Here is a 12,885-nt window from a genome sequence, read left to right on the forward strand (position 1 = left end):
ATATTTATATATTGCCGGCAAATAAATATTAAATTCTATAATATAAAATTTTTTACTTCAATAATAATAATAATAATTATTATTATTATATTAAATATGCTTATTCATAATAGGGTTATTATAAAAATGAAATACAAAACTTAATATAAGTAATATAATGTAATATTGTTTTAAAAATATCTTTAAAATGTTTTAACAGATCGATATTTTTTTAAAAAAAATGGTAGTTTTGCCGGCACTGGGTTTTCATTCATTAATAACATACTGATGATCACCACATAAGTCTATTTGTTGTAGTTTTAGTATTCATAATCTTTTACACAAATAGGAGACATTTACAATCATTTTGATAATAATGATAATCTTTATAATCATTAAATGATTTCTAAAATTACATTAAAATTTTAAGAAAAACGAGAACCTGTTTTTCATATGTTTTGATACTTAAAATGTAAAATAGATTAATATATATATATATATATATATATATATATATATATATATATATATATATATATATATATATATATATATATTCGTATAGTTATATATAACACGACTTAAAATGTATGTTTGTCTCAAATATTATATAATTTATACAATATGTAACAATAATACTGTCGGACCCGGATATAAAAGATTCATCACAATTATGATGATTTTTAATTTTAAAAAATAATTTATTTATACAATATCTTAAAATGCAAATACACTAATTTTAGCCACAATTATAATGTAGATTTTATGTCAGTATTAGATAAGCTCATTAATGAAAGTCATCAAAAATATTGTGCCCGAAGTATAGGATCGACCAAAAAGTAACGACACACAGGAAGTATTTGTTGAGTAATGAGTTAGTGAGTGAAATGAAAGAGAGAGAGAGAGAGAGAGAGAGAGAGAGAGAGAGAGAGAGAGAGAGATGAAAGGAGAGACAGAAAAGAGATACTGTAGTTATGAGAAACAAATCTATAAAATTATGAGAAATGTTTGGCTCATTGAGTTCGTACAACATATAAGACTGAACATTGATATAACAACACAAAACATTCAGTACTTCATAATCTAAATTAATTATAATTTATGTCAATTTTCAGTTACAACATATAATAGATATATAATAGATAGATATATACAATATATAATAATAATGAAAGAAATGTACATTCGGTGAAATGTGTGAAACATATTTTGCCGCTAAATATGTCAGCTTTTGAACGTTTTTCTGTCCCTTTGACCACATATAGCATTATGTGATGAATATAATTTAAAAATATCACTATAGATGTAATGGTCCAGCAATAGACCATAATTATGTACCGGTATTTTTATGTATATTGTATTGAATGGGTGGGACTCTATATATATGCTAAAATAAAAGGAGACACAATTTGGCGATTCTTTTATATCCGGATCAGATTGTATTGTAGTATCTTTTATATTGAATGACAAAACTATATTAACTCACACATAAAAATTATAGCTCTATTGTGAGTGTACTTTGTATTGAATTGATTGAAAATACCGGTGCTATTTAATCGGTAAACCGGGTGCAGGCCTTTTTCCATTTGCATTGTGTACACCACGAGTCTCTGTTGTCCATACCGTAGACTTTCCTACACTTTCTGCTCTCTCCTCTGCCTCTCTTTGACGGTGAGTTTTTATTGGGTGACGACTGGAGTATTGTTGTGCCAATAGTTAGATCAGTTCCCGAACCGGAGACACGATTATTATTGCTGTGTAGTCGCATGTATTTGTGATTAACACGCGGCGAGTGAATGGGAACCGGCGGAGCACTGGTTGCATATTGATGGGATCGGTATGCGGACAGCGGTGACACACCCGGAATGTTAATCGGAGTGGACAGCAATGACTTGTGTTTGCTTCGTGTCCCGTGATTGCCGTTATTATTCAAATTATTATTATTATTGTTAGCGTTATTTAATTTTGTGAATCCATTCTTCTTGAGATTTATGCTAAAACCATTCAAGTCGTTGACATCGTTATTGAATTGAATGAGTTTATAGTCAAAGTGTGAGTTTTGTCGGCGCCTCTCATATTCATGATCCTGAAGGTGACTGAATGTGGGCGCTGAACACGACTGGCCAAAGAAAATGTGCGTTTGTGGCGATGGTTGAGGACTTTGACTGCCGTTTGTGGCACTCGTATCGGTGGACACGGAGGGCGACTGCGGCAGTGAATGAGATAATGATGAATTGGACGATGAACTGTGCATTGAATTGTCATCCATTTCAATCTCTGTATAATAAAACTCTTCTTCGTGATCACTACTCTCGCCATCCTTGAGATCAGTTCGACTGTTTCAACAAAAAAAATAATACATTTTAGATCATTCAGTTAAATCATATTGTAATTCAATAATTATTTTGTGAAATATCTCGTTTAACAAACAATTACTCATTTTTGGTTTTTCATCTCATCTCAAGTCTCTAATTACTGATCACTCATTACATTAGCAATAATTCCCATTTCCTATACCACCTAAACCTATAGGTTGTTCCACATTAATGTAGTGTATTGTCACAAATGAAGCAAATAAAGCCAAAGAGGGATTCAGTAATACAATCGGCATTCAAGTGAAATGAAAGACAATTACATTATTGTAATCAATGGGATGTCTCATGAAATGACAACATTTTCATCTATATATCATATATTCAATGTCCACAATACTCTAAATACACTATAATATAACTAATATTGATATCTATAATACTATATTTATAAAAATATACAGTACTTATTAAAATAATTTATTATAAATCCAACATTTATTTTATAGAATCAGAATTTATTTATTCTCTCTTTATTAAAATGTATAAATAAAATAAAAATAAAATAAATAATATCTTTAATGTTTATTTTTATAGTTATTTTTTTATAATATTTTTTATCGTGACTTTTAAGTGTCGTTTATAAGCGTCAGTAAGTCTATGACTGTTAAAAATCTTTTAATGACATTACTATTGCTATTTCTCTCGATTTATCAAATCAATGGGAAAACACTTGTAGTAAATATTGTGAAAACAATAGGATCTTAATATATAGTATAAATTATATCTTATGACTAAGTCTTGTGATATTTATGTGCATTTTAACCGATAATCATGTCCTCAGAGAGAGAGAGAGAGAGAGAAGTTTACGTAACTCTCATTTCCACTGCTTTTCTATTCAATTACCAGTTGTTTACTATATTTTGAAAAATACTATATTATTATTATTCAAAACAAATCTACTCAATGTTTCTCTACTTTTTTCTATACAACTTCAAACAATTTAATAATTAAGTTTTGTATATATTTAATATTTTTAATAATCATATAAAAATTACAAATTGTTTTACTCGTTAGATTCAAATGTTATTATTAAAACTTATTATTTTTTAGTTAATTAACAACAAAACAATGAGAAAATCGAGTGAAGAATAAAAAGAAAAAATTTCAAAAACCTATGGGCTATACATTTAGCTGATAGCGGGTGAGTAGTACTACCTAAGCGTGTAATTCATGCGGCCTTCAAGTGTTTTTTGACAACACATACACACACACACACACACACACACACACTATGACGTTATATACTATTCAATGGAAAAGTTATTTATTTGATTAAACAAAACAATATAGTAAAAAATTATGTTAGACTCTACACTTATATTTATCTATCTATCTCTATATGTTGATCATTGATCATTATATTGTATATAACGGAGTTCACACTATCAATATTATTATTATTATTATACTGTATATTCACACATCTAATTGACATAATTATCCATTTTTCAACGTGATTTCAATTCATATAATTTTTTTTATTCATTATTATTTATTATTATAATAAACACTTATAATATAGAAGTAAATTTTAAATAAATATTTCACAATAATTATTAAAACAAAAATGTTTTAAAAGAAAATTATTCACATAAGGTTAATGTGTATATTAGAGATATAAACATTAAAAAATACATTTAAATTATACGCTAAAATACTTTCAATTATTTTTTCTCACTATAATTTATTTAATATTTTAATTTATTTTTCAAAAATTGAATTTAATTAAGATAAATATCAATTAAATTTAAAACAAAATATAATCTAACATTAAATATTTTTATAAATGTATATATTTTGCTAAATTGTTATATATTTATTTAAAATTTAAGTTAACAATAATCATTTTGGTGATAATCATATTTATAGATTGTGTTTAAAAAATAACTACAAATATATTGTTCATTATTTTTTAGTGCTTCCCCATAGTATGCCTGTGCCCATAACAAGCCATACATATTCTGGTATTTAAAATGAAATCAATGGCGAAAGTGTATGTATGAGGAACTGGTGATGGCATAGCTGTATTGTGCGCTCAATTCAATGCATTCAGTGGTATGTCAGATGGCACTAACTTATTCACTAAATATGAGTATACACTGTACAGTATATCGACTATAATATCGACTATATCCCAGTTGACGTTGTCCTTGCAATGGTTAAGCAATGGTAATTTTTGCCATCAAAAGGCATTGAGAACCAGTATCTATAAAGCTTTGTATCCAAAATGTCGAACCATTTGATTGCCAGATCACTACAATGTATGACCTGAGGGCATACATTACAGCACTTAGTTATGGCCTCACCTCTACCGGCATTAATGCTGTTTGCGGCCAATTAGCCGTATATATCAACTATCATAGGAAATGGTTCGCCAATATAGTCATGAAATATACCTCAATTCCGGTAATTCTCCGATACTAATACACTATATATTAAATATATTGTATACATATTATATATATATATATATATAACTATTACCATTACCATGGATATTTATATATTATACTGTACTACACATTTTGGTACTGCCATTGTTGACCTGTAATCTTAAAGACTGTCTTACTTTTATCTATTGATAAATTGCTAAGATATAGCTCAACAAAAAAGGATATATAGTCTAATGATTAGAAATAGTTGTTTGTTTACCAGTTTATCTAAATAGACCAATAATGATAAAACTATTGTTTTAATTAAAATATATGTTATTCTAAATTTTTACATTTATTATAATTAATAATTATTGCCTCAAATTTAAAACAATAAATCATTTATATTTAAAAACGCTATATTTAAACCTATTTTTTCGTAAATAAATAAAATAAAAACAATAATACACTTAAATAGATAATTTACCAACAAAATTAAATTAATGTAATAAATTTATTATGAAATGAAGTCACATATTATATATAATAGACTATTATTAATAAATATAGCTATAATAGGGTATTATATTATTTTTAAAAAGGGTCGAGAATTTACCCAAAAATAGTAATACAGTGGTTATCATCAATGAGGAAAATACTCCAAAAATAACAACAAATTTATTTAAACAGTAAAAACCCCGAAATGTTTGTTTCAAATACCAAAAACCATACTTTAAATTCATGAAAGATAATCTCAAATCAAAATAAATATTTTTTTGTCGATCATATTCACCATATATAGCAGTGGGTACACCATATATATCCATGTGTACATAAATTAGTATTTATAAATATTTTGATTAATTTATGATAAAAATTATATAAAAATGTTTTATCAAAACATATTTTCATTACATATTATAATGTAGTATATTATATATACGTTATATACAGTCTTTATATATATATATATATATAACTGAACACTTGTTTACTATGCAAGTGAAATAAAATTTGGGTTTTCCTGCACTGGCAGTCAGGCACTGATACTAAGTGTATATAGTATTGGATTCATACACACAAAAAATCAATAAAAAAGTTATCGCATTTTTAACCGCAAATAAATAATTGAATTGGTGTTTATATTAAAAAAAACATGAAATACTAATAATAAATATTTTGTTAAAATGATTTAAATCGGAAATAACTAAATATATATATATAATGAATATATTTTTTAAAACACAAATGGTGTTCCCATTAGGAATAGAGTGAAAGTATAGGATGTGGAGCGCCTGTATGTTATGTTTGCTATGTTATTGTTGTCACACATTTTTAACCGGCTTTTAGGTTGAGGCCGGCATTCATATAGGTTTTGGGTGTTATGAGAGAGTGAATTAGTGGTATGTATTATGTTATAATAGTTATGGGACCAAACAATAGGACAGATTTTTTAAATGAAAAAGTGGTCACCAATTTGGGTACTGACCCGAGATGTTGTGTGCGGACATGTTTTTCGATTTGTTGGCAGTGTTCGCTCTGGTATAGACACCCGGGCCAAGTGCACTTGTAGATTATTACTATATATTCATATATACATACAATACAAATAAATAAATATATATTTAAAATACATATATTAATCAAATAGTCATACATTCAGGAAGTCGTTGTGATTTAGGACTACACGATAGGCTCATCAGAACCATCGCTGCCATACAGTCGTCCATCACATCGTCCTCTGAAGTACTCGGCCTTCGTTTGCGACCACTGGTCAACATAGGGACAGATATAAGGCATACAAAGAGGACATTCAGTATATGACAGAAAACAATGACATTTGTTGTCAACTATAGACTAATAGAGACCAGAATATCGTCGGAGTCGACGACGCTATCGTTGACCCAATCATTGTTACCGTCGGCGCTATTGGTTGGCCAACACTACCCACACAAACACATAAGACTATTACTATCTCCAAATGGTCACTATTATAGTCATCAACTCATCAATTGGTTATCTGATCCACTGTTTCAATATTGACAACACAACTACTGTCTTATCAGTGAAATGTCATATCCTTTATATAGTTTACAACTATATGTATACTCTGTGTACAGCTATAGCTGTGATGTTATATAACATATAATACACTTTAGTTTCAAAAATAATCAGTTGTTTTAATCACTTGACTGTACTATTGGTCAAACCATTTGATTAGACACTTAAAGCACTAGTAGTTGACATAAATTTATATAAAATCAATTGAATAGGTAAATGATTTAATCAAATAAATTGTCTATAATTTATGTGACATTATATTGAAAATCTGTATATTTATAGTCAACCAAAACATAGGATAACAACAACACTTGTAAACACTGTATATAACAGTATAAAGCAATACAACATTAGGAGCGGTCTCTCAGCTGAATATATGTGTGTAAGTGTCGACTAAACCATAACTACAAACTAAGGGTAGGTTTTAATAATCATGTGATGGCTTAACACTAATGGGATGTCAATAATGTTTTACTATTATATATGTGTATATATAGGACAAGTATGTCGTATTTGATGGTTAGACTTGTTTACAACTACTTGGTATATGTGTATGCCTTACCTCCAGATGTCCATTCAATTCATATGAATGTGTGTTAGGCTATAGAGTCAGCTGAGAGGCAAACCAATAGCTGCTTCCTTATAGCAGTGCTTTGTCTTGACATATGTGTTTACATCCCTTACCACAATTGCTACCATTCCCTCTTGTATGCCACTCATACTACTGATACCAGTGATACCGGCTCTCCCGGCTTTCAATGCCTATACATAACAACACTATATCCCTATTAATGCTTTCTCTCTCTCTCTCTATTGTGGTTTGAGTTCAATTAAATATGAGTTTCTTTGAGCTGTTATTAGGTTTAAAAACTATGGAAAGCTATTACACACACAGATATGGCTAACAATATATTTGGCTCTAATTCGGTGCTAAACTTACAGACCAGTTATGGGCGCAGTTTAGGCCACATATTCAAGTCATACAATGATTGCCTATTATATGCTTTTATCAATGCCTTAATGTTTTACACGATTATCTATACGACAACCAAAATACATGACTATATAAATGAGATATAATATGGTATATAATAGTATGCATAATATGTGTAGTATTATAGCAAATCATATTTTTATAAATATCATTACAAGTGGTCATAAAACTCAATGCCAAAGCAATCACAGTTAGTGGCAATCAGTAGGAGTAGTAGTAGTAGTAGTAGTAGTGTTGATGCTGTCATACGGAGCGCTCAGCAAAAGTGCTGCCAAAAGGCCGGCTCAGCATTAGTGGTGTCCTTAAGAAAGCCGGTTATGTTGTGTTGTTGTGCAAGTCATGTGTATATGTATTGTATGTATATATGGATATACTTGGCACACATTCATAGCCAGGCTCGCCCAAGGACCTCAACCTCACAACACATACCCAGCACCCAACCATACAAGGGTAGCCATGCCATGGTGTATGTGTAGGTCTTACCAATGGCATACTCCCAGAATATTTACCAAAAATTTTATCTTATATACTATATATACTTTAAACTGTATACACATAGTATATATATATACTCCTAATATACATGACTTGCCATATTGTTATATTACTTTATCCTATTTACCCATAAAACAATTCAATATATTTTTCTATGGCTACATACCGGTGCCCACCATATGGCTAGTTTGCTTACATTGAAAAAATAAAAAAGGAAAATCCAACAGAATATCAGTGGAATCGCCTAAAATATATTAGCTAACAATTATAGAGGGATCCCACCCCACCATTGGACAGACCTACAGACCTTGCACCATTATAAGTATGTGTGTGTGCATAGCATCCACATAATACAAATTTGTTGACTAACTTATTGATATAACAATATAGCAATGTAGCAAGGTCATCTAAATATATACTATAATGTGTATGTGAGAGCATCACTACACGATTGGCAACTATACACTACATGCAGGCACGGCATATACGGCTCGAAATGTTGGTTCATATATAATATATATATTGAATTCATGAATTGGTAGTGCTATGGACTTCCTCTTTGAAAAACAAGTGAAAAAATCAATGCACTGAACAATGACTGCAAAGAAAAGGCTTCATTCACTTCATTGCCATTGCTTTGACTGTCATTTTTATGCTACCATTCCTACCATTTCTTCTATTCCATTGAATGCCTACAATATATCTGTTAGTATAGCTTTGAAAGCTTCTTTCGGGTTGTCGTTGCCTAACATTACCATACATTTTCTTCATCGGATTAATTCCTACTTTTTTATGACTATTTTGCAATATATTGCTATATTATCTGCATATATGATATTTCATACATTTGCTTAATGTTTGATATTCTATACAATTGTATAATATTATACCTCTACTTATAATTCTATATAAGTACCGGCGCTATTATATATAAATGCATGTGTATAATATTTTTGTGTTTATTAATATATGTGATATATTCAACTCATAACAATTGAATAAAAAAAAGCAGTTCCTTATATATATATATGCCTTATTGCCGGTGCTATTGGTGTTCACGAGAAGCGCACATAAATCACATATTGATGGCTAATACCAAAGTCACGAACCAATAAGTTTATTATAACAATACCATTAGTGGCACTACTTTTAGTATACAAATGCTATACTTTTACACTATTTTTCTCTCATTTAGCCAAACCTTTTCATTCTTCAAACTATTGATTTTTTTGTTTTTGTTTAAATGACTAAATTTTGTTTTTCAAAATTATATATATTTTGTTATTTCGTTTGACTCATGTTTTTGTATGTATTTATAATTAATTGCATTTTAACCGGATTTTCAATTCTTCTTTCAATTTTCAATTCAACCCAACCCTCTCACTCACAAACAGTACTATTTCTCAATAAACACTCACCCACTCACTCATTCAGTTAGTAAAAAATAAGGATTTTAAAAAATAAAATATTAACATTTAATACGGAAAATAAAAATATTTTTATTTTTCAAAAATGGTTTTCTCATTTCAAATCACACAAATCTATTAATAATAAAACAAATATTATTACGATATTTAAAAAAAATATAATATTTTTATTAACTAATTTGAATTCATAAATATATTTAATTTATTTATACATTATAATTTATAATTTATAATGTTTACTAAATATTTAGAAGAAATATAAAATTATTCATTGAACTATTTATATATTATTATTATTATATAACATGAAATGCTGTATAAGTACTAACTTAGTTAGTTTACAATTAAACTTAGATATCTTAGACTAAAATTTAATTATTGTAAACAAATTAATTATATTAAACAGTTTTAATAATTTTATTGATTTATGTTTATTGCAATTATAATGTATTATGCAATAGTATAATGTGCAATTATATTTAGTACTAGAATGAAATTATTATATATTAAAAATATATTTATTTARGTAATTTTTTTAACTAATTATCACAATATAATTAATCAAATCGATTATCTCTAATAAATCAATGATGTAATTTTAACAGAATTAAAAAATACTTAAATAGATAATTAAGTGGTTGAACTATAATTAAATAATTGTAATTTTTATATTACCGTAAGACAAACATTTTACATAATTTTTTATAAAATATATAAATTTATTAGTTTTTAATTAATTTGTAGTTAATAATCTATATATATATATATATATAAGTTATATACTGTAGACAGTGTAAATACACACTGTGTGCAGTACTTGAGATTATTATAAAATTAAAATAAACCCTTAACTCAGTAAATTCAAAGTAGTTTTAGATTCACCGAAATGTTTAATATTTTGGTCATTTTAGCCATAATATTATAAAATATATTTACTAAAAAACTGTTTAAAACTCAAAGTAGTGTCACAGTAGTAGTATAACTATTATCTTTAAATATGTTAACTTATCTGATATAAAGTTTACTTAAAATAAATGTATTTTTATATATTTTTTAAAAATAAGCAATTATATTTTCTAACTTTTTTTGATAATATTGTAAATTAAAAATAGATGTGATGTGTTGTTAACAAAATGGTATTTTAAAAGATAAAATTGTGTGTATATGTATGTATGTGTGTGTGTGTGTATGTGTGTGTGTATGTATGTGTGTGTGTGTTTTGCTAACTTTTTTGTAGATGTCTTTCACTTACTGACTCTTATATTTGATGTTATTTTTGTCATAACTTTTTACTCACCAATATTATCGTATGAATGATAGTGGATATATAGCACTCAAAATTTTTTCATACAAAGAATGGTCTCTTTTTAAAACATACTTATTCTCCACTTTCATCAACTCATCAATTCTTACTGAATTCAATGCAATTCCTTTGATATCAATATTATTACTAAATTTTTTTTCACACAAAAATCAAAATTTCAAAGAGAGAGAGAAAAAAAAGAAAGAGAGAGAGAGAGAGAGAGGAAAGAAAGAAAGATTGYATAGTCTATAATATAGACTAATACTAATAATAATTGAAATTTTTCAACATAGAAAAATGGCAACAAATAAATATCATAACTATAATCGGTTATTAATTTGTATATATTGTAATAATTTACTGTATATGAAATGAATGATCATAAGTAAAATGAAAGTAAACAAACAAAACAATCCAAAGCAACCTATCATAGTATAGTACAATACTGTATATACTGTACTCTAAAAGTATATATTTATGTTTCCTGTAATTAATGTTATCATTTGAAAAATCAAAATTAATTATCGTCTTATTTTCCGTTTGTTTTTATTATTGTTATTAATATTACATTTTTTGTTGTTGTTATTAATGTATTAATAAATATTAAAAGAACAAACATATGATATTAAGACAAAAAATTAATGTTTTTAACATATCGTGACTTTTATTAATCTTATGTTTGTTTTATAAATATAGCTCTTATATGATATTATATATAATTTTCATTTTATATGTTGTTTTGTTTTACTTTAATTTATTTAATATTATATTTTAATTTGTTTTATAAAAAATTATTCTTAATTTTCATTTATCATTATTAAAAAAATATTTGTGTAAATTAGTTTAAATTCTGTGTTGTTACTTATAAGTTATAACTAAAATTATAACAAAAATAAAATAAAAAATAAACTACAGTTAATAATTGCCACCGAATTTCATGTAAATTAATTTTTTTTCAAAACACGATTAAATGTGTATAACTTTATGTGGATCTCTATGAAAGTAATATATTGTATTAACTATCATATATAATTTAATATATATAATTTCTTATTAAATTACATATATAAAATTTAAAACTGGTTATAAAAGATTATTACTATTATACTACAATTAAATTTCTATTTATTAATTTCATAGATAATTTATATGCGGAACAACAAAAATATCTACAAATTAAATGTTCGCAAAACAATATAAAAATTATAAACTATATATAATATATTATATTAAACCTTAAGTTATATGTGAATTTTAACACATTTTAATTAATGTCTTTTTATTTAATCTTTTTTATCTTATTATATAAAATAATAATAAGATAATCATATTTCTAACATTCAATTTTAAATGTATTAAGATTTAAATCTTTTTTATATGCAAAGTATTTTAGTTAATTAATACTAACGATAATAAATAAATCATCAAATCTTTAATAAACAGTGAAATGCTATATATTTTTAGTCTGTTATACAAACCAATGACTCCCAAATTTGCATAAAATCGCTGAATCGCTGATGTGGATATAAATAATGAATGTTATTAATCAAATAAAATAAATGTCCCCACAATTTGATTAAATGATATTACAATTCAGTCATACAGTACATACATATATAGGTGATTGACTAAAATGAATTATTAATCAGAATATTCTATTGATTAAAGGTATACAAATTTATTACAAAATGTTATATAAAAAATATATAAAGCATTTTATTTAAAATCTTTAAAAATTTTAATATATATTATTTATAGTATAATATATACGTAAAATATATAATATAAAATATTTTATAATATATCATAAGCAAAGCTTTAACTTTATAGATTGAATTAAATATATGTATATTATTGAACTTTCTTGTAAACCAATTAT

The 12,885-nt window shown here is 26.3% G+C and overlaps 1 protein-coding gene across 1 annotated transcript; it reads right to left on the reverse strand.

The window, feature by feature from the left end:
* Nucleotides 1-579: 579 nt before the first annotated feature.
* LOC128952873 (zinc finger protein 704-like) lies at nucleotides 580-7,112 on the reverse strand. Its single transcript, XM_054298369.1, has 4 exons — nucleotides 6,595-7,112; nucleotides 6,384-6,496; nucleotides 6,216-6,306; nucleotides 580-2,315 (listed from the first exon to the last, which is right to left on the reverse strand). The coding sequence occupies exons 1-4, from the start codon at nucleotides 6,636-6,638 to the stop codon at nucleotides 1,532-1,534; spliced, it is 1,032 nt and encodes a 343-aa protein (XP_054154344.1). The 5' UTR covers nucleotides 6,639-7,112; the 3' UTR covers nucleotides 580-1,531.
* Between the last annotated feature and the right edge of the window lie 5,773 nt (nucleotides 7,113-12,885).

Source organism: Oppia nitens, unplaced genomic scaffold, assembly GCF_028296485.1.
Source record: "Oppia nitens isolate AA-2021 unplaced genomic scaffold, nextdenovo-longstitch-racon4-pilon3 scaffold10_pilon_pilon_pilon, whole genome shotgun sequence".
NCBI lineage: Eukaryota > Metazoa > Arthropoda > Arachnida > Sarcoptiformes > Oppiidae > Oppia > Oppia nitens.

Bases quoted from the DNA above. Each gene is read 5' to 3' on its own strand.
- LOC128952873 (XM_054298369.1), bottom strand. From the start codon at position 6,638: ATGATTGGGTCAACGATAGCGTCGTCGACTCCGACGATATTCTG. The intron at 6,497-6,594 runs GTCTCTATTAGT...TATGTTGACCAG, and splicing joins TCGACTCCGACGATATTCTG to TGGTCGCAAACGAAGGCCGA. The intron at 2,316-6,215 runs GTCAGTACCCAA...TTGTTGAAACAG, and splicing joins GTCCGCACACAACATCTCGG to TCGAACTGATCTCAAGGATG.